The sequence below is a fragment of the Anas platyrhynchos genome, chromosome 29, assembly GCF_047663525.1.
Source record: "Anas platyrhynchos isolate ZD024472 breed Pekin duck chromosome 29, IASCAAS_PekinDuck_T2T, whole genome shotgun sequence".
Taxonomy (NCBI): domain Eukaryota; kingdom Metazoa; phylum Chordata; class Aves; order Anseriformes; family Anatidae; genus Anas; species Anas platyrhynchos.
Window position 1 is genome coordinate 3220580 of NC_092615.1, and position 20954 is coordinate 3241533.

A 20954-nucleotide genomic window follows, 5' to 3' on the forward strand; every position below is an offset into this window, starting at 1 on the left:
CCGTTCCCATTTTGGGGTGCCCACAGCATCGAGTCCCCGGTGTCCCCGGTTCCGCCGATGTCCCCCACATCCCGCAGCCCCCGCGTCTCTGCGCCCGTCCTCACCCCCCCCCGGGACGAGCCGTGATGTTAAGGTGGATAGAAACACTTTATTGCTACTGTGCTGGGGTGTGTGGGGGCTAGCACGGGGCCCCCCCGGGGCCGGGTGAGCGTCGGGGTGCGTGTGCCAGCAGCGGGGTGCTGCCGGAGAAGCAAAAGGGCCACGGGGGGTGCGAGCAGGGGCCTGTCCCCCCCCCCCGGCTGTGTCGCTGGTTGTCCCACGGGGTTTTTCGGTGAGGGCTCATCTGCCCTGCTCCTGCAGCCGCTGCATCTTCAGGATCTGGCACAGGAGCCTCTGCACGTCCTCGTCCATGTGGCCCTGGGACAGAGAAAGGGACCTCGGGGTCCTGTCACCGCATCCCCAAGCCCCCCCCCCCCCGCAGCCCCGTCCCCTGTCCCCCTTTTGCCCACCTGCACGGCGTAGAGCAGGTGGCTCCGGTACAGCGCGACCACCTTGCCGTGCCGCAACTCTGCCTCCTGCGGGAGAGGAGTGGGCGTGAGTGGGGGGCCGGGGCCACGAGGAGCCCCCCCAGCAGCGCCCGCCCTGAGCCCTGTGCCCACCGCCAGCTTCTCCTCCAGCGCGCGGATCCGGGACTGCATGGCCGCGGTGTCGGGGGGCGGCTGCGGCGCTCCTCGGGGCTCGGGGAGGGCGTTGAGGGCCTCCTTCAGCCTGAAAACCTCCTTGGAGAGCTCGGTGATCTGGGCAGCGCGCGGGGGTGAGGGGTTGGCAGGGGGCTCCCAGCCCCATCTCCCCCTCTGGGGTCCCCCCGTGGCCGTGCCTGCCGCCACCCCTGGGTGTCCCCCGCTGGGGCAGGGGCAGAGCCGGGGCTTTCCCAGCTCCCTCCCGCTTCTGGCCCCGGTTTCAGTCTCGGCTTCGGGAGGGGAAAAGGGGAAGAGGCAGGAGGGCAGCGAGCGTGCCCCCAGCGGCGCACGTCGGCGCGTTTGCACGTGCGAGTGTCTGCGCGCATCAACGGGGCCACGTGGGCGAGCCGCCGAGCTCGGAGCACTGCTCCCACCCCCAGGAGACCCCCACAAACCCCCCAACTCCCCTCTTTTCCCCATCCCCATCCCCATCCCCGTCCCCTACCTTCCTGTCCCTGTCCCTGACCAGCCGGGCCGAGTCCTCGGCGTGGCTGTGGAGGTCCCGCAGGCGCCGCGCCTCCTCCCGCGCCTCCGCCAGCTGCTGCTGCGCGGCCTCCAGGCGCTCCTCGGCCGCCTGCCGCTCGCTCTTCATGAACAGCGCCTGCCGCTGCACCCGGAAAACCTCCTCGCACGTCTTCTCGTGCCGCCTCGTCAGCTCGGCCAGCCGCTGGGCCAGCGCGGCCGCCTCGGCTTGCAGCTCTGCCCGCGCCGCCTCGTGCTCCCCGCGCGGCACCGCCGCCGCCAGCGCCGCCTCCAGCCTGGCCGCCTCGCGCCCCTTGGCCTCCGCCGCCGCCTCCAGCCGTGCCGCCCGCTCCCGCAGGGCTCGCGCCTGCTCCTCCAGCGCCGCCGTGGCCCGGGTGTGCTCCTCCGCTGCCACCCGGCCCTCGGCTTCCTCCTGCGCCCGCCGCAGCCTCGCCAGCACCTCCTCGTGCTCCCTCCGCCCCACGGGCCGGGCAGCCAGCTGCTCCCTCAGGGCGGTCAGCTCGGCCTCGCGGCGGCCCAGCGCCTCCCGCAGCTGCCCCAGTTGCGCTGTCACCTCCCCGTGCTGCCGCACCAGCTCTGCCACCCGTCGCTCCAGCGCGCCCGGCTCCGGCTCGGGGCCGCCGGCCGCCCTCCAGTCCCGCGTCTTGGCCTCCAGCTCTCTCCGCAGAGCCTCGGCCGCCGCCTCCGCCCGGCTGCAGCGCTCCAGCAGGGCCGCCTTCTCCTGCGATGCCTCCTCCAGGGAGGCCCCCAGCGAGGCCGTGGCCTCCTCGGCTTTGGCATCGGCCTCCAGGCGGGCCTGCAGCTCCCGCAGCCGCTGCTCGCGCTCCTCCAGCGCCGCCTGCGCCTGCTGCAGGGCCGCCCGGGCCTCCGCCAGCTCGGCACCATCCTGCTGGGGAGGCACCGGTGCCACCTTGCACGTGCACTGGGGCGGCTCCTCGCTGAGCCCCTGCACCGTGCTGCCCTTGCTGCCGGCCTCCGAGGCTGGGGTTGACCTTTCCTGCTCTGCCTCCTGTGCGCCCTGCGCTCGCAGCCGCTCCAGCTCCCGTTTGAGGGAGTAGTAGAGGCTGGCGGGCACCACGTCCCCCGGGGTGGACGGCTCGCTCTCATCCCGCTCGAAGTTCTCCAGGACCTGCCAAGGGGATGGTGAGGCCGGCAGCAGCCGGGAGACCGAGGGAAGGAGGGCGGGGTGGGCAGGCGGCCGGGTTCTTGCCTGGATTTTCTCCCTCAGCTCCTTGTTCTGCACGGTGAGGGACTGTACCTGGCCCTGCAGCGTGGCCAGCAGCTCCTCGGCCGAGGGGCTCAGGGTCTTCTTGGAGAGCAGCAGCTCTGCCCCTGCGCGGCACGGAGGTGCTGGTGCCGTGCCCACCGCGTCCCCGCTCCTCCCCGCATGGGGCCACCACCCCAAGGGGGGGTCTCGGGAGGCCAGCAGGGTCCTACCTGGGAACTCGAGCAGCTCTCCCTCCTCATCCTGCAGCGTCTCGATGTCGTAGCTCGTGTTCTCCTTCTCGTTCTGGGGGTGCGGAGCAGGGGGGTGTCACCGCTGCCCACCCTGCCCCGGCCCCCCGGCGCTGCCCGTGCCCACCTCCAGCGAGGACAAGCGGCTCTGCAGAGCCTCCACCTCCTTGCCCAGCCGCTCCTTCTCGCCGTCCCGCGCCGCCAGCCGCTCCTGCAGCTCCTGGATCTGCGGGGCAGGACTCCCTTCGCTCCCACCAGAGTCCTAACGGCACCAGGACCCCGCACGTGAGGCTGCCCACGACCTCCTTGCTGGCCTCACCTGCTTCTCCATGGAGCGAAGGGAGCCCTTGTCCTGCTCTGCCTGCTAGCGGGACACGGAGAGATGATGGGGGGGGTTAAATGCTGCTCCCATCCCCCTGTCCCTCTGTTTTCCGGCAGTGTGGTCGCAGCTACCTCCTGCCTCTGCTTCTCCTGCTGCTCCAAGCCCCGGATCTTCTGCAGGAACTGCGCCCGCTCCTGCCGCAGCCTCACGATCTCCTCGTAGGCGTCCTGGTCTTCCTGCGGGCCAGCGGCAGCCGAGCCTCAGGGCAAAACGGTGCTGGCCCCTTCCCGTAACCGTCTTCCCCCCATTTTGTCCCCGACATGGCCCTGCTCCTGCCCATCCTCACCCCCCTCTGGGTCTGAGGCCACCAGGAGGCGGTGGCAGCTCCCCAGGTGCCACCTCCAGGCTGTGCAGGGTGCTCCTTGTCACCAGAGGGGGAAGGAAAGGCTCCAACAGGGCACGGGGACTCCCTCGAGGCCACCACGGCCCCCCCAGAACACTGCTCAGGGGTGTTTTGGGCCCCCAGAGAGCTGGTGGCCCCCGCACAGCCCCCAGGGAGGGCAAAACCAGGGGGGTTCCCCTGCATGGGCCCCAGTTGAGGTGCCCGGTGCCCGCCGTGCTGGCTGTGAGCACGGAGCTCAGCCCTGCCCAGAGGGACCCGGTTTCTTACCGGGCTGGGGGTGCCCGGGGGAGGCAGGGGGGCCTTCCTCTTCCTCGGGGTGCTGCTCTTCTCTCTGCCCACCGACTGGCTTGGCGAAGACGTCTGCGGAGACACCGTGGTGAAGGGGATGTCACACCCACGGTGGCCTCCCCACTTTCTGACCCACTGCCGTGTTGGAGAGCCCCGGGCCCCCTGGGGACCCCCGCCAGGAGCTGAGGGCTGGGGCCAGCCCTGCTGGAGGGGGGGCAGCCCGGCGGGTCCTTACCCGCGACGTCTGCTCGGTGGTCTCCTCTTCCGCGGGGCAGAGCGAGAGGAAAGGGAAATGAGGGAGGTTTGGGGAGTGCGTAGCCACGGGTACATGCGAGAACACGCGTGCATGCACGGGGCACACGCAGACAGATGTTGCACACACAGGGACGTGCAGGGTGTGCACACGTGTGCACAGGGGACTCGTGCCCACAGGTATGCACGTGGAGGTGCCAGGAGAAGCACACTCGCTGTACACATGTGCACCTCCACACCCTCACACACGTGTGAACACGCATGCACAAGCACGTGTACGTCCAAAAACCACCCCCGGCGCATGGCCAAAAGGGGATGTGCCCCCCACCCGAGGGGAGAGGGGGGAAAACCCCATCCATGGGCCCACCCTCTGTGCACGTGGAGCACCGTGAGGGTCTTACCGCTGGCCCAGGACCGGCGCTGAGCAGCCTCTTGCAGGAAATGCTGGATGAGAGCGTTGCCCGTGGCCAGCCCGTAGTGCGCGGCGTCGTGCCCTGCAGAATCCACCACCGCCACCCGCGCCCCGGCGTTGACCAGCACCTCCACCGTCTCCACGCTGCCGTTCTCGCAGGCCAGCATCAGGGCCGTCCTGAGCGGGTGGGGGGAGAGGTGAGGGGCCCAGCTCCTCTTTTTTCCCCCCCCCCTCCCAGCACAGACTCACTTGCCCTGCAGGTCGCGGCTGTTGGCGGCCGCCCCGCGGTGCAGCAGGTAGCGGCACAACTCCGAGTGGCTCATCTTGGCGGCGAGCAGCAGCGGCGTGGAGCCCTCCTGGGCAGGGCATGCTTGGGTGAGGGGGGCTGCGGGGACAATGCCTGCACCCCCCCCCAGTGTGGGGCATCTCCCTGCTGTTATCTCCTTGATTTCTGCCCCCCATGCGCGTGCGCGGCACACGGCTCTCCCTTGGGGACCCCGGGTGCTGCAACCCCGGGGGGGGCAACCCCAGCCTGGAGTTTTGCTGCTCTGAAAAGCCTCACAGGGGGGAGGAATGAGGCGATCTCACCTTGTCCTTGACGTTCAAAGGAGCCTTGAAGTCGCAGAGGATCTCTGAGCAGGAGATGCAGCCGCTGACCGCTGCGGGAGAAGGATGGGGGCTGAGCGCCGCCCTGCGTGGGGCCGTGAGCAGCACGGGACTGGCACCGTCCCCGCTCACCTGCGTGGTGCAGCGCCGTCCTGCCGCTGCTGTCAGCCACGTCCACGGGGCAGGAGGCCTGAGGGAGAGAGCCTGGATCATGGCAGGGGCCGGGACAGACAAACGGGCTGCCCACAGGACCGCGGCTCCTCGGCGAGGTGGGAGGGCTGAGCAGGATTGCTCCGAACCGCACGGTGCCAGGCAGAGCTGGGAACCTCCAGGCTGCCCAAAACCACCCCGGAGGGTTTGGGGGTGGAGAGGGCACCTCGATGGGGCTGCTGAGCGTGGCACCTCCCCGCCTCCCTGCCCCTGGTACCTGCAGCAGCTTGCTGACGCACTGCGGGTGGCCGTGCTTGGACGCCAGGTGCAGGGCGGTGTAACCTGGGGACAGGGGGACAAGGGGACAGGGGGACGGGTCAGGAGACAGACACGGGGTTGGGGGCAGAGAGGGGGGACAGACGGACAGGCACGCAGGAAGACCACGGGGCTGGGGCTGAACAGGAACAAAATGTCCCCGACAGCACCCACAGGCACCGCTGGAGTCCCCAGAGAGAGGTGGGACAGTTTGCACCCCGCGTGGCCGCCCCCTCCATCCCCTCCGTCCCCTCAGCCCCAGCACCATGCAGAAGGGGCAGAAGGAGCAGAGGGCCCTGAGGGGGTGCCGGGGGTGCGTGGTGGCTGCGCCCTCACCCGAGCTGTCCTTGGTCATGGCATCCACGCCGTGGGCCAGCATAGCTTCCAGGCAGTCCACGTTCCCCCGCATGGCAGCCAGGTGGAACCTGCAGCCGGCCACGGGGCTGTCAGACCCAAATCGAACCCAAATCGCCCCAAATCCCTGCTCCCAGCCCTTGGTGCCCCGGTGCCTTACGCGGATTTGCCCTCCGAGTCCAGCTTGGTGGGGACCAGGCCCTTGCGGACGAGCAGAGACGTCACCCTCCCGGCATCGTTGTAGTCCACGGCTTGCAGGAGCTTCTCGTCGTTCTTGGTCCAGTCCTGGCTCTGCAATGAAGCCCCCGTTGGGCTCTGGCTGGGCCAGGATTTGGGAAGGAAACCGTGCTTCCTGAGTGCCCCCACCCCGGGGTGTTCTCCTGCCACCCCCATGACCCCGACACCAACCACAGCCAGCACCCATGGGTGCCTGAGCCCCATCCTTGCCCGGCTCTCCCCGCTGGGCTCGAAGCCCAGGTCCCCCGGGATGGCTCCTGCTGCCCCTGCTCCCGAGCAGAACTGGGGCTGGGTGGGGGCTCGTTGCCCCCCCCAGACCCAGAGGAGAGCCCACAGCGGGGCAGGAGCAGTGTGGGATGCCCCGGGCTCGCCCCGCAGCCCGTGACGACAGCCCAGGGCTCGGCTGCAGCAGGGGAGGAAGGAAATGGGGGATGGATGTCACCCCCGATGTCACCCCCGGGAGCCGCTTGCGTCCTGCCCCTGGAGGGACCCTGTGCCACCGCGAGCCCCCTCACCCTGTGCGGCCAGGGGACCCTGTGGGGTGCGGGATAAAGCCGCCTCCTGGCGTTACTGGGCAAACTGGGAGCGCGGCGCCCTCCCCTTTGTCGTGCAAGGACAAAGCGGCTCGGAGAGGGCACAGCGGGGCCGCAGGGATGGGGATGGGGACGGCTGGGGTCCAGCTGGGGGTGTGTGTGTTTGGGGGGGGGGGGAAACGTGTCTTACCCCAAAGCACGGGCCCGAAGGGGAGCGGGGACGGAGGGCAGGGACGTACCGCAAAGGAGGCAGCGGCACAGAGGCAGATCTGCTTCATGGTGCTGAGCAGCAGGCGGCGGGCGGCCATGCAGCCCTCGCCCCCCGCCTGGGCGACGGCTTCACGGGGGGCTTCGGGATGGGCCCCCCGGAGCCCAGCTCGGTCCCGCACCGCCGCCCGGGCGGGGGCCAGGTCCTGCCGCAGTGGGAGCCAGGGAACGCCTCCCCTCCGTCCCTCCGTCCCTCCTTCCTTCCCTCCTTCCCTCCCTCCGCAGCGCTCGCAGCATCCCCGCATCCCTGCCAGCGAGCTGGTACCAAGGTCTCACACCTTGACGGGTCCCAGTTGGACTGGGAAGGTCGGGGGGGGGGGAACTGGGGGAGGGCAGTTCTCCCACCCTGTGCCCAAAGGGAGACAAGGATGCACCCCAAAAAAACGGGGTGAGCATCCTCCCGCTGCCCTAATCCTGCTCCCCAAGGATGTAGGACCCTCTCCCTGCCCTGGGGGGGGGCACAGCCTTTACCTCCCAGCTCTGGGGCTAAGATGGGAGGGCAGAACCCCCCTGTCTGCACCTTAGGGGACCCCCCGCAAGGAGGGAACCCCAAAATACAAAAGGTTCCCAGGCACCTGTCCCAGAAAAAAACATGGGGACAGCAAGACCGCAGTGTCCAGGGCAGCGTGGGGAAACTGAGGCACGGAGCACCCCTAGCACAGCCCCGTCCCCCCCCCCCGTTCCCCCCGGCATGGGGATGGCGCCAGCCGGGTGCTGAATAATTCAGGAGTGTCGGCTCGCTGCCTCCAGGGGGGGGAACCCAATCCACCCGTGGCGGCCACCCCACATCCCTGGGGACAGGAACAGGGACAGGACCCAGGATCTGGGACCAGTTTCCCTCTCCCCGGTGCTGCTCCGTGGGTGCTGGGGGCACCCATGGGTGCAGCGGGACGGCGGCTGCACCAGCCACAGTGGCACTGGTGACCTGGTGGGGCTGCTGTCCCCATGTCTCGGGGGTGGGCACCGTGTTCCCCTGCCCCCTGGAGACTCGGAATACCCCGGGGCAGGTCCCTATTTCCTTCCCCTCGGACATCCCGGGGCAAGTCCCCATTTCCCTGTGAAATTTGGGACATCCCGGGGCAGGTCCCTGTGTGCCCGTGTCCCCATGAAATTTGGGACATCCCGGGGCAGGCCCCTCTGTGCCCGTGTCCCCATGAAATTTGGGACATCCCAGGGCAGGTCCCCACGTCCCCGTGGATGTCCTGGGGCAGGTCCCCACGTCCCCTCGCCCCTCGGGGCCAGCACTCACGTCTGCCTTCTTGAACTTGGCCTTCAGGCTCTTCATGGCGGCTCCAACCTCAGCCCCGTGGCAGCGTCCGGGGGCTTCGGCTGCCCCTTGGGGACAAGCCCTGGGGCCGTGCCCGTGACAGGGGGGCAGTGGCAGCTTTTGGGGGCCTTTCCCCAGCGGGTTCTGGCCCCGAAGCCCCAGCTCCCGGTGTCTCCTGCCTGTCCCCTGCCTCCCCACAGCAGCACGGGGGGGCCACGGGGCGGCATTGGGTTACGGCTGCGGTTACAGCCAGCACAGGGGGGGCCCAGCAGTGCCCAGCCCCAGGCTGGGTGGGGGGCACAGCCATCCCCCAAATCCCCAGGCACGGGCACGGGGGGGGTGCAGAAGGGATTGTGGCAGGGATGGGCCGGCCCCGACTGTGGGGCAGAGGGGCTGGGACCACCGGGATCTGTCCCCTCTGGGTCTCTCGGGGGGCTGTGGGTGCAGGCGGGGGGGGCATGGCTGGGCCCAGCAGGGCTGGCACCCCCTGCCCTTGTCTGGCACCCTTTTGTGTGGCACCCCCTTGTGTGACACCCCCTGCCCTTGTCTGGCACCCCCTCACCTGGCACCCCTTTGTGTGACACCCCCTTGTTTGGCACCCCCTGCCCTTGTCTGGCACCACTTTTCATGGCACCCCCTTGTCTGGCAGCCCTAGCGTGACCCCCCCTTTCCTGGCACCCCCTTGTGTGACACCCCCTTGCCTGGCACCCCCTGCCCTTGTGTGACACCCCCTTGTCTGGCACCCCCTTCATGGCACCCCCTGCCCTTTTCCAGCACCCCTTTGCATGGCACCCCCTTGTGTGACACCCTGTTGTGTGACACCCCCTTCATGGCACCTCTTGTGTGACACTCCCCTTGTGTGACCCCCCCTTTCATGGCACCCCCCTGCCTGACACCCCCTGCCCTTGCCTGACACCCCTTGGGCACCCTCTTCATGGCACCCCTTGTGTGACACCCCCTTTTCCTGACACCCCCTTTCCTGACACCCCCTTTTGTGACCCCCTTGTGTGCCCCCCCTTTGTGTGCCCCCCCCCTTTCCCCCCGTGCTTCGGGGACCGAAGGCAGCACCAAGTGAGGGCACCCCCCCCCTCGCTGCCAGCCCCCAAGATGGCGGCGCCGCCTTCCCCCTGGCGGGGCGGCTCCCCGCTCATCCGCGCCCGCCCCGCGGCCTCCCCCAGCGCTTCCGCCCGCCCGGGGACCGACAACAATGAGCGCTCCGGTGCCCGGGGCGGGCCATGGCGGTGAACTACGCGGCCGGGCTCTCGCCCTACTCGGATAAAGGCAAATGCGGCCTCCCCGAGGTGAGCGCGGCCTAGCGGGGGCGGCCCGCCGCGGCCTAGCGGGTCTCCATGGCAACCGAGCCTGTGCCTCCCCCCCCCTCTCCATTGGGGTTTTTGGGGGCCCCCCAGGCCCTTCTGGGGTTCCTCCTTTTTGCCCTGCCCTCCCCTCAGCGTGTTCTGCCCCTTGGGGTGGCCGGAGGGGTGTGAGGGGTGTTTTGGGTGGCACTGGGGGGGGTTGGGGGTGACCCTGTCCCCACGTCCCTGGCGATGCTCGGGAGGTAGAGAAAGCCCAGAAATGAGATAATTGAGGGGAAAGTTCATTAAGGTGCATAAATATCTGAGGGGGCTCAGCCTGGGTGATCCTCAGAGGTCCCCTCCGCCCCCAGCCATGCTGGGGTTCTGTGAAGGGCTCTGGGGGGTTGGGGATGGGGTCGTGCAGGGGCCTGTCCCCAGCCCTGGTCCCCAGGAGGCTGGGCTGGAGAAACAGCCCACAGAAATAAAATTCAGTGCCTGCTCCAAAAGGCAGCATGGCCCCAGGACTCCCTCTGCCAGTGCCCACTGTCCTGCTGGTTTGAATCCCTTAACCTCTGTGGGGACGGCTGATAAAGGGCTGTCCCTCTCCAGCCGTGTGTATTTATCATTAAAAAACGCGACCAAAGCCTCCTGCCTGGAGTTTTCACCGCGGATTTGTGGTGCGCTGGGTCTCTGCCTGCCGGGAGGCGCGCAGGGCCCGTGGCTGTGTCTCTCCATTCCCCTGGTGGTTTCTCTTCTCAGATCTTTGACCCGCCGGAGGAGGTGGAGAGGAAGGTGCGTGAGCTGGCGGATTTGATCAGGAGCTCCTCCAACGTGGTGTTCCACACCGGGGCCGGGATCAGCACCGCCTCGGGGATCCCCGACTTCAGGTAACGACGGTGGGCAGCAGGCGCGGGCCGGGAGGACAGCAGCTCTGCCGCGTCCACCTCGCACCTCGTAAAGCTCTGCCCTGTGCTTCCCGCCCCCTATCCCACCTGCAGGGAGACCTGCTCCATCCCTCCCGTCCGGTCCCGTATCCAGCTGAAACCTTTCCCGTCTTGCATGCTGGCTTGGTGTTAAATTGTGCCCACAGACGCCCTGCACGTGCTCTGCTTGCATCAAGGACGTTAATCGGTAACGCATGACCCTCGTTTAGCAATGCCCTGCTCGTCCTCTGCTGATAGGGCTCGTGATGGGTGTGCAAGCGTCCTCCTGGAGCCTGAGACCTCAGCTTTTGCTTCTTCTTCTGTCCCCGCTGCTGCAGGGGGCCCAATGGCGTCTGGACTATGGAAGAGAAGGGGCTCTCCCCAAAGTTCGACACCACCTTCGAGAACGCCAGGCCCTCCAAGACTCACATGGCGCTGCTGGGGCTGCAGAGGGTCGGCATCCTGAAATTCCTGGTCAGCCAGAACGTGGACGGCCTTCACGTGCGGTCGGGATTCCCACGGTACTACCCCCTCCTCCCTGCCTCCAGGTCCCTCGTGCCTGTCCCCTCTGCGTGCGGTTCGTGCTTAGCACGGCCTCACGTGCAAACGTTTGCAGACAGAAAGCAACAGTTTAATTAATTCTCTCCCTGTGCTGGGCTTGAGTTTTGAGGCTGGTTTGGGAGCCGGCTGCTCGCTGATGCTGGGCGCAGAAATTGGAGTGCAGCGGTGAGGGAAGAGGTAGAGAAAGCAGCCTGAATTTAGGGGAGAGGCGTGATGGGTGCGATGTGGAGGGTGCTGAAATGAAGTCAGCCTCAGCTGGCGCTCTCAGAAGCGCACCCAGAAGCTGCTGAGGGTGCTGCTGGGTGGGACAAGCGGCGGTGCTGGGCTGTTGTGTGCTGTCCCCTGTCAGCTGAGCGTTGTGCTGCTCGGGGCTCTGCTTGAGCTGAATTTCTCGAGAGAAAGCAATTAACGGCAGCGCTGCCCCATTGAGGAAACGATGCCTGGGCCCAGGATTGCCTCCAAAGGTGCTTGGCTTCTCAATAACTGTGTGGAAGTGCAGGAGGGGCAGGGCAGGGAGAATTCTGTCCTGGGTCTGCTCTGACTTACCGGCTGCGGTCTCCGGTTTCTTCAGCAGCTGCAGCAGGGCCGGGGATAGCGGCGTTCCCTCGCGGGGAGCTGCGACGTGCAGGAGCTGAGGGGGAGAGATCTCCGCTCCCTGCTGGGTGGAGGCCGAGGCGCAGCCCCGTGGCTATTTCAAAGTTGTCCTCAGATGCACCCGCAGCTCCGTGAGCGCTTGCAGCAGCAAGAAACGTCAGCCTGTGATTAAAAAAAAACAAAAACCAAAACATTTCCAGCTCTTAAGACCACCGAGCGATTATCTTCTTGTAAACCAAAGTGCTCGGAGCTGCCTGGAAGAGAAGCAGCTGTGTTTGAGTAAGAGAAGAAAGCGCAGGAGGTTCGGGTGAGAATAGGGAGCAGGAGGGGGACCTCGGTAAAGACACGTTGCACAAATGGCCTCAGCTGTTGTTGGGGAGCAGAGAGCTGCCTCGGGGGCTGTTCCCTCTTATTAAAAGCCCCGAGTCCTGGTTCCTGCTCCTGGCACCACCTCTACCTTTATAAACTAAACAACTATGGGGAAAAAAGGATGGGAAAAAAACAGCCGGGCTCCCCTCAGCCTGGTGCCACCGGCTGGTTTGGCGTTGCTCTTCCCCTCGGTGCAGCACGTGCTTGAGAGAGCTGCTGAACTGGTGCCAGGTGGTTCAGCGCTGTAGGAATCAAGTCAGTCCTGTCCCCGTCCTCCCCGGAGGAGGTTTCCAGTCGTTGTGGGGCTCGCAGGAACACGAGGAGAGCGTGGCTTCGTTTTCCACTGGCTTCAGCACTTTGGGGCTGGGGCTGAGCTCGAGGGGAGTTTTGGTTGAAAGGAGTGGCAGAGAAAAAGGGAGAAAAGCCCGGAGTGCTGAGAAGAGCAAAGACCTGGGCGGTGGCAGGGCGGCAGAGATGGTTTGGGACTGGGTCAGAGCAGGTGGAGAACTGCTGCTTTGGCTGGAAGCTTTTAAAACCAAAAAGTTTTTAAAACCAACAAGCTTTTAAAACCAAAAAGCTTTTCAAACCAACAAGCCAGGCCGTGCTCCCTTCCCCGCAGTCCCCGTTGTGGTGGACGCAGCACAGTGCTCTCGTGCTGGAAGTGGAAGCGGGCAGCAGGAGCTCTCTCCCCAAGCTCTGAACTCATCCTCTGGGGTCTTCCCTGCCCAGCAAGCAGCACGGCTCTGCCCAGAACACCTTTGCACGGTTATTTCTCGAGCTAAATGCCCAAGTGGTGCCCTTCTGCCAGCTCCTGCCTGCCCTGCGTGCTCTGGCTGCCCTCGGTGAGCCCTCGGCGAGCCCGCTCAGCCTCGTGGCACCCAGAGCCCTGCTCTGATGCAGCCACCTCGTTAGTCTGCAGCTCCCTAATTCCCCTGGTGCTGACCTTGTGGGACGTGGGGAAGCCCTTGAGGTGCAGGTCGCTAAGGGGGGGGGTTCGGGCAGCTTTCCCTGGTGCCCCGGGGCCCCCCTCCCCCTTCCCCGTTCACCTCTGCCATTTCTCCTGCAGGGACAAGCTGGCCGAGCTCCACGGGAACATGTTTGTGGAGGAGTGCATGAAATGCGGCAAGTACGTGAGCTGCGAGCCTGGGGGCTTCGCTGCTGTCCCCAGGGGGGGACACAGCCCTGCACGTGCCGTGGGGACTCTGGCTGACAGGCCCCTAGCACGGCGTGCAGGGCTTCGGGGGCAGATCTGCCCTGTCCGAGTCCTAAACCCCACCAAATGTTGGGAATTGAACATTTTGAGAAACAAGGTTGCAAGAGGAGGCTGCTCCACGCCTGGTGGGGGAGCTGGGGGGGGCTCTTGAGGGTCTACAGAATCAATGGGGGGGTCTGTAGGGTCAATAGAAGCCCTATGGGGTCTATAGGGTTTGGGGGGGCTTGCCCTGAAAGGGCAGAAGCTGCGGGCAGCACCTGGTGGGAGATGTGGGCTGAGATTCGGTGCTGAGCTCATGGCTCTGAGCCGCCTGCTTTGGGTCCCGGGTGTGATGTGAGAGGCGCTGCGGGGACGTTTTTGGGGCTGTGGCACCTCTCCTGAGCAGCGCCCCGTGTGTCCTGTGCGCAGGCAGTACGTGCGGGACGCCGTCGTGGGCAGCATGGGGCTGAAGCCAACGGGCAGGCTGTGCAGCGTCACCAAAGCCCGGGGGCTGCGGGCCTGCAGGTAACGCCAGGGGGGGCTCCGGGAGGGGACAGCGTGCTGGGGAGGGGGCACAGCCCAGCACCAGGGAGGCAGGAGGTGGTTGTGGGGCTCAGACTTGGTGTGGAGGGGCTGTGGTGTAGGGCAGGGGGGAGATCCGAGCTCTCTGAGCTGAACGGGGCAGGAGCCAGGGCAGCTGCCTGCCCCTCCAGGGAGCTGGTGCGGGAGGGTGGGGGGCTCCCGGCCAGCTCTGAAGCTGGGGGGGGGGCTAAATAAAGGCACATCCCGGCTCTGAACAACCACAGTGAGAGTGGCTTTTGGTGGCATCTCAGCACCAGCCACAAGATAAATTCATGCAGGTGAATTCTCTGCGTTCCCTTGCTTGCTGGGGGGTCCTTGGAGCTGCCCTGGGCTCCCTCCCGTCCCTCTGCAGCTCGGGGCCGAGCAGGGTGTGAGGGGGTCGCTGTCACCGGAGCCGTCCCCGCTGTCCCAGGGCAGCTCTGCCCGGCAGGGGTAACCCCGGTCCCCGTGTGTCTTCTAGAGGGAAGCTACGAGACACGATTCTGGACTGGGAGGATTCCCTTCCCGACCGTGACCTCACGCTGGCGGACGAAGCCTGCAGGTACAGCTGTGTTCAGGCTTTTAAACCCCCCGCAGCTGCTGACACCCGCAGCAGCCGTCCCTCAGGCTGCCCCCGCCTGCCTTTGGCCGTGGGTTTTGTGCCTCGCAGCCCTGGGGCTGTCCCGGTAGGGCAGCAGTGCCTGGCTCTTTACCCAGAAAGTGGCCAAGAAAAAAAAAAAATGCAGGTTCTGGCCACAGCTTTGCTTTCCGGCTCAGAAGCTCGTAGAGTCCAGGCTGGACCAGGGTGGAAGCAGCAGTCCGTGCACGGTTGTGGTTTTTAATTAATTAATTATTTATTTTCCCTGCCCTGGATGTTTTTTTTTTTTTCTCCTCCCTGCAGGAAAGCCGACCTCTCTGTCACGCTGGGGACCTCCCTGCAGATCAAACCCAGCGGCAACCTCCCGCTGATCACGAAGAAGAGAGGAGGGAAGCTCGTCATCGTCAACCTGCAAGCCACCAAGCACGTGAGTGGGGGCGTCCTTGCTGCTCTGCGCTCGGGGCAGTTCTCTCTGCCCTGCTCTGCTCCTTTCCCCACGTTTTTTTAGCCCCGTCGTGGGCTGGACCCTGCACATCGCCCCCTCCCAGGCAGAGGGGTGGAAGGCTGGGCCTCCGCTGTCGCAGGGTTTAAGGCTGCAACCTGTGATTAACGCACAGAACTGGGAGGTACACACCTTCAGAGCGTAATAAAAGCCCGTCCCAAAGCCTGGTGTATCCTCTGGTGAGTTATCTCCAGCGAAATAACTGCACACGCATAACCCGTGTCAGGAGGAGCTCGTTCCATCAGCAGCACTGCTTTCGGTGCCCCAATTGTTCAATTTTCTGAACAAACCAGAGCTGGGGGGTTGCTGGGATGCTGTTAGAGCTCCCTTGTCCCTGTTTGAACCCGTTTAAAGGTGCAAACAGCCTGCCCCAGGACGCAGCCCTGGCCCCTGCGAGCCAGCTGGGGTCAGGGGCTGAGTCCGTGCTCCTCCACGGGCGGTGTCCCGGGGACAGGAGCCCTGGAGGCCGCGTGCAGCCCCTGTCCCCGGGCGCTCCCTGGGAGCAGCCGCCTGTCCCCGCACGCGGTGTCCGTCCCCTAACGCCATGCTTGCCCTTGCTCACCCCAGGACAAACAGGCCGACCTGCGCATCCACGCCTACGTCGACGATGTCATGACCAAGCTGATGAAGCACCTGGGGCTGGAGGTCCCGGAGTGGCTGGGGCCGGTGGTGGTGGAGAGCGCCGAGCCCGCCGAGCCCCGACAGCTCTTCAAGTTCGAGCCCGAGGCACGCGGGCTGCTCAAGGAGGAATCCTTCGCCCAGTGCAACGGCACGGCCGGGCTGTGCCCCGACCTCGGGACCACGCTGGTGGAGCACGGCGACAGCCTGAAGCAGGACACGGGGCCGCCGCCGCCGAAGAAGGTGAAGGTGGAGCCTCTCCTCACCTGACCCGGACTGTTCCCCGGCTGTGTAGGCGCTCGTCTGTGCCACTTTTCCTACCGACTTTTTTTTTTAATATCCTCCAACGTTGTCCCTTTTTTATGTAAGTATTAAATACACTCGAATTGTGTGCGTCTGGGCAGCTTGCACCCACCAGCCGGGGAGGAACGTCCCCTGCTTGAAAACGGCTCAGCCCCGCTCGGTGCAATTCCCTCCCTGTGAGGAGGGGGCTGCGGAGCCCAGCTGGGCCCTGCAGACCTCGGGGGGGCCCCGAGATGGGTGCTGGGCCAGTAACGCTGTGGGGGTGACACTACGGGGTCCTTGGGGCAGCTGTAACAGTCCCAAACAGAGCTGGGGCTGAGCTGGTGGTGGCTCACAGCAAAATCCCAGCTCGGCTGGGTCCTGTCACCTCCTGGCAGCTGCATGGGGGAGGTGCCCTGCCCAAGGGGTCCTCGGAACCCTGCAGCTCACCCTATTAAACACCTGTGAAACCCCATTGCATTAAACAAAGGCAGGTGATTTTTTTTTTCCAAAATACCTTTATTTAGTGATGAAAATGAAGTTAAAAAAAAAAAAGTGAACAAAACCACCAAGCTGCAGTGTCAATAACCAGCCAGACCGGGGCCTTTTGGGTCCCCTCCTCCCCACCTTGACCAACCCCGTATCCCTTCGGCAACCCCTGCCGCACCCCGGGGGCGGGAGCAGCCCCTTTCTTCCCTCCCAGTAAGGCCAGTGGGAACCAGTCTCCTCTTCCCAGTTCACAGATAGAAGCAAAGCCAAGTGGGTCCAGCATCTGTCCACGCCTGGAGGGGGGGACCCTGGGGGGCCACCCCGAGGGCTTGTCCCAGAGGGGATGGGGCGCATCCCCCGTGGTCCCTGGGTGTTGTTTAAAGCTCCTCGGCCGGCTCCAGCCCCGCGGGCCGGCCGCTGTGCTCGCCCTCGGTCCACGCGAGCGCTGCGAGGCCGTCCCCCGACGTGCTGCCATCCCCCGGCGTGCTGCCACCCCCTGCCACGCCGCCACTTCGCTCCATGTCCCCATGGCTCGGGCTGTCGGAGGCGAGGGGCCGGCTGCGGTTGCGGGGCGAAGCCTCGTCCGGGCGCGGGGAGAAGGAGCGGGCACTGAAAGCTTCGTGCAGGGTCTCGGGGCTTTCGTCCCCATGCTCCAACCACAGCGGCTCCGGGGGCTTCTCGTCCCTGCCCCGGGGCTGCGCGTAAGCCACGCGGGAGGCGGCGGCGTTGTGCAGGGACCTGGAGAAAACTGAGCGCACAGAAGGGTCGGGGTCAGCACCGGTGCCCCCTCCCCAACCCAGCGCAGTGCTGGAACAGAGCCCCCGGCCCCCGCCTCACCTCGCACCGGGCCGAAGTCCCCGTCTGCCTCGGCCTTGCTGGGGGCAAAGGGGCTGATGGAGGGGAAGACGATGAGCGCGAAGGAGAGCAGCAGGACCTGGGGGCAGAGGAGGGGATGTCACTGGGTGGCACTGGAGGGGGCTGTGGTTCATGGGGAGGGGGCTGGGGGCAGACCCAGGGCTGTGCCCCCCCCATTTCTCCCTGCCCGGGCTCCCCATCCAGCTCTCCGCCTGTCCCTACCCATCCATCCTCACCTGTGTCCATCCTTCCATCCAACCCCAGAGCGTCTCTCCCCCCACCTCAGCCCGTGCCCACCCTTTTACCCGTCCCTCCACCCGCCCCCACCAGCACCACCCCGCTGGTTCCTCACTCCCCGGAGCTTTTTGGGGCAGGGAAGGGGGGCTCGGGGCCGGGGGCTCCACGCACCGCGATGCAGGTCCCCGTCTGCGCTGCCTTGTTGCTCGACTGCACCACCAGGGCCTGGAGTTTCTTCAGCTGCTCCAGGAGGGACCTGGGGACGGGGAGGACCCCTCAGCACCCGGCTGCTCCGGGATTCACCCCACAACCACCCCATCCAGCCCCGTCCTGCCCCCCCTTTCAGCCCTGGGGACACCTACGAGTTCTGCTTCTCCAGGTGCAGGACTTTCCTCTGCAGCTCCTGGTTCTGGGCTGTGCACGCTGACATCCTGGGGGACAGGGAGAAAGGCGTGAGGTCGGGGGGGCACCGCTGGCAGCCCCCCCAGCCGGGTGCGGGGGCTCGGGGCCGTACCGGCTCTCCAGCCCGTCGATGTATTCCTTCTTCTTCTTGCGGCTCTCCTGCGCTGACTGCTTGTTCCTGATCTTCCGACGGATCTTCTTCAGCACCCGCTCCTCGTACTGGGGACACAGAGCAGGGGGTGAGGGCAGCCGGGGCCAGGAGGACCCCCACAACCCGTGCGCCCCCAGGGGTGCAGCGAGTGCGTCCCAAGCACCCCAGGACCCACCTTGGTGAGGGGCAGCTGCGTGGGCAGGGACACCCCCTCCTTGGCCAGAAGTTTCTTCTCGTCCTCCGTCAGCACCAGCTCCTGGAACTGGCCCTGGCTCTGCCTCAGCAGGGAGCTGGGTGCCTGCGGCTGCTGCGGGACCGCGGGCAGGTGAAAATCCCGGGCTGTAGGTTTGCCCCCTGCCCGTCCCCAAGGACCACGGGTGGGCACCGAGCTTCCAGGGTGAGGGGAGGCACCCAGGAAGGGGCAGGAATAGGAACGTGGTGCGGGAAAGGGGACGGGTGTGGGACGGGGGGGAAGGAAGGGATGGGAACGGGAACGGGGTGGTGGTCCAGGAGGTGGTGGGGGTAAGGAGGAAAGGACGGGGACAGGGACCCGAGGGAGGACAAGGACAAGGGTGGGGAAGGATGGTGAAAGGGATGGGGACAGGGTTGGGGCCGCGGTGATGGGGACTCACAGCATCGGAGCTGCCCGACAGCAGCAGGTCCTTGACGGTGAGGGTGCAGGACGCGGGCGCGGAGACCACGGGCAGGTCCCGGCCCTCCTCCATGAAGAAGCCGGGGTGCCACATGTCTGGGCAAGGGGTGCGGGGGGGGGCAGGGGGGGGCTGTCAGCTCTGCTGTGTCCTTGTCCCCCCCCCCCCCAACTCCTGGCTTCCCCCCCCCAGACCCCCAGACCTCTCCGTTTCTCCCCACTCTGCCCAAATCCCCCCAATTCCCCTATTTCCTCACCATCCCTGATAGACCCCATCTCCCCCAACCCCCCCAGCCTCCCAGTGTCCCCAGTATCCTCCCACAGCCTCCCAGTGTCCCCAGTATCCACCCCCCCAGCCTCCCAGTGTCCCCAGTATCCTCCCCATGGCCTCCCAGTGTCCCCAGTATCCCCTCCACAGCCTCCCAGTGTCCCCAGTATCCCCCCCACGGCCTCCCAGTGTCCCCAGTATCCCCCCCACGGCCTCCCAGTGTCCCCAGTATCCCCCCCAGCCTCTCCCCATGGCTCACCCAGGTCGATGGAGACCTCAGGGTGCGGGGCCCCGGTGCCCCCGGGGATCGGCAGCACCTGGCAGGGGTTGGCGTAGGGGTACGGGGCCTCGCCGAGCCCCCCGTCGCAGCACCCCGGGGGGCTGTCGAGGTGGTCGGAGGAGGGGTCCTCGGACACCCCGCTGTCACTGGCCGCTGGGGACCAGCTGGGAGAGTCGGACGCTGAGTCCCCAGAGCCCAGGATGGAGCTGAGGAAGTCGTCGCCGTCCCGGGTGCGCTGCGGGGATACGGGCGCCCATCACCACAGGGTGCCCATCGCTGTGGGGTGCCCGCAGGAACCCCCCCCAAGCTGTGGGACGACCCCACAAACTGCCCCAGCTCGCCCCGGGGGCTCACCCCGTCCTCGTGCCAGGTGCCCGGGGACGTCCCCAGCTCCACGCCGCGGAGGATCCCGTCCTGGCGGTCGAAGAGGAGGTCCAGCAGGTCGAGGCTGTCGAGGCTGCCCACGGTGGAGGCCATGGCTGCGAAGAGGCAGGGTCAGGCCCCCAGCCCCGTCCCCGTGTTTGCCCCCCCTGCCACAAGGCTCTACGGGACACCCCGGCTCACAGGGCAGGTGAGGGGGGAGCGAGGAGCACGGGGACCTGTGTGGGACCACGAGGTGTACGTGCACAGTGCGTGTGAAACTCCCAAATCCTGCGTTTTTTTCCCCAAAGAGGTCTGCGCAGATCCCAAAGGGATCCCCACAGCCCCCCCAGCTGCCCCAGCCCCGCCATGCCCCCGGGCAGAGGAGCAGGATGAGGCCCCAGAGCTCAGCACTCCTCAGCTCCCCTGTCCGGCCCCGTCCGGCCCCGGGGAGATCGGGTTAATCATTTGGGGCAGCGAAGGGAGGAGGGGAGGAGGCCCCAAAAGGGGGGGGGAATCGGCCTCGTTCTGCCCCTGCCACGACATTTCCAGGCCCTGAGCCCTGAGGGACCCCAAGGACCGACCGGGCACAACAACCCGACCAGCTGAGCAGCAAAATCAACAAAATCGGCCAAGAACGGGATCAACCGGCCAACCCGTTGGCCAACCCAGCAGCTGTTTGCCCAAATAACCAACCCGTTGCCTGCCCGTCCAACCAACCCCTTCCCAACCCGCCCCCCGGCCACCCAGCCCACCGCCTGACCCTACAAACGACCCTCCCAAACCCACGGGTCCTTCATGCTGGGCCTGGGGACGGCTGTTAAACATTAAAGTTTTCTTTAATTTGTTAAATTTTGGGTGGCCGGCCTAAAAAGGGTTTTTTTTGACCCCATCCTTGATCCCTGCTCCTTTCGGTGAGCCCCATGGTGCCAGTGGGGCCCCGCTGAGCACCTTGTACAACCCATACCTGCACGAGATCCCAAAACCAGCGGATCCGTCCCGGCTCCTCAACCCCCCTCAGCACACAGCAGCGGGGCGGACGCCGAGCCCGGCCACCTCCTCCTCCTCCTCCTCGCCCTGACCCGAGTGGCAAAGTTTAAACTCCAACGGCACAGAAATAGCGGCCGGGATTGCAAAATCGCCCGGGTGCTGATTGGGGCCGGCGGTGCGCCACGGCAGGGCGGCCCGGGGGAAGGCCCGCTGCGCCCCGTAACTCATTAGCCAAATGTTTTTGTCCTCCTCTGCCGAGCGGGGCAGGAGGGGCCCGTGGGCGAAGTCCGGGCTCCGCAGCTGCCCGTGAACTTTCACCCAATTTGGGGATGATTTCCTATTTTTTTTTTTTTCAGCGTTAATCACTTTTTATAGGTGCTGAGAACATCCGGGGAAGACGTTGGCTTGGACTCTACCACCCAGCACCTCCCCACGTCACCTCGGTCCCTGCCGGGCCTCGTGCCCGGGGCTGGGCTGGTCCCCGGGGGGGCTGCCTGTGCCCTCCACCCCTTGGGGTCCCCGCTGTCCCCTGGAGGGACAACAGCATGAAAGTTTGGGGCTCGCTGGCCAACGCATCCATCCTGCATCCCTAGCGCCCTACGGTGAGGCCGCGAGGCTGATGTGCCACCCACGGGCGAGGCCGGGCCCTGCTGCAGGTGCCGGACCCCAAAACGGTGGTGGGGTGGTGGCGGTG

At 66.2% G+C, this 20954-nt stretch overlaps 3 protein-coding genes across 7 annotated transcripts; 1 reads left to right on the top strand and 2 right to left on the bottom strand.

Moving 5' to 3' along the window:
- Nucleotides 1–128: 128 nt before the first annotated feature.
- ANKRD24 (ankyrin repeat domain 24) lies at nt 129–8297 on the bottom strand. 4 transcript variants are annotated; one of them, XM_038169045.2, is made up of 19 exons: nt 8067–8297; nt 5941–6071; nt 5763–5851; nt 5389–5453; nt 5094–5151; nt 4944–5014; nt 4605–4711; nt 4345–4532; nt 3927–3952; nt 3671–3763; nt 3132–3236; nt 2998–3042; nt 2806–2904; nt 2661–2733; nt 2434–2555; nt 1186–2352; nt 660–797; nt 510–575; nt 129–417 (listed from the first exon to the last, which is right to left on the bottom strand). In XM_038169045.2, the coding sequence occupies exons 1-19, from the start codon at nt 8100–8102 to the stop codon at nt 340–342; spliced, it is 2757 nt and encodes a 918-aa protein (XP_038024973.2). In that variant the 5' UTR covers nt 8103–8297; the 3' UTR covers nt 129–339. The 4 variants fall into 4 exon arrangements, with proteins under 4 accessions (XP_038024973.2, XP_071885325.1, XP_071885324.1 ...); XM_072029224.1 differs by lacking the exon at nt 8067–8297 and adding an exon at nt 6790–7065 and having other exon boundaries at nt 2998–3039; XM_072029223.1 differs by lacking the exon at nt 8067–8297 and adding an exon at nt 6790–7062.
- Nucleotides 8298–9225: 928 nt separating this feature from the next.
- On the top strand, nt 9226–15688 carry SIRT6 (sirtuin 6). The gene is made up of 8 exons (XM_038169055.2): nt 9226–9385; nt 10139–10266; nt 10641–10823; nt 12893–12952; nt 13448–13543; nt 14061–14141; nt 14481–14604; nt 15247–15688. Exons 1-8 carry the CDS (start codon nt 9320–9322, stop codon nt 15565–15567), a joined length of 1059 nt encoding a protein of 352 aa, XP_038024983.2. The 5' UTR covers nt 9226–9319; the 3' UTR covers nt 15568–15688.
- A 615-nt stretch (nt 15689–16303) lies between these two features.
- On the bottom strand, nt 16304–20821 carry CREB3L3 (cAMP responsive element binding protein 3 like 3). Of its 2 annotated transcripts, none has more exons than XM_038169052.2 (10): nt 20238–20821; nt 19265–19389; nt 18890–19145; nt 18346–18461; nt 17889–18017; nt 17675–17781; nt 17523–17591; nt 17332–17416; nt 16906–17002; nt 16304–16816 (listed from the first exon to the last, which is right to left on the bottom strand). In XM_038169052.2, the coding sequence occupies exons 2-10, from the start codon at nt 19385–19387 to the stop codon at nt 16446–16448; spliced, it is 1353 nt and encodes a 450-aa protein (XP_038024980.2). In that variant the 5' UTR covers nt 19388–19389; nt 20238–20821; the 3' UTR covers nt 16304–16445. The 2 variants fall into 2 exon arrangements, with proteins under 2 accessions (XP_038024980.2, XP_038024979.2); XM_038169051.2 differs by having other exon boundaries at nt 17889–18020; nt 20238–20817.
- Between the last annotated feature and the right edge of the window lie 133 nt (nt 20822–20954).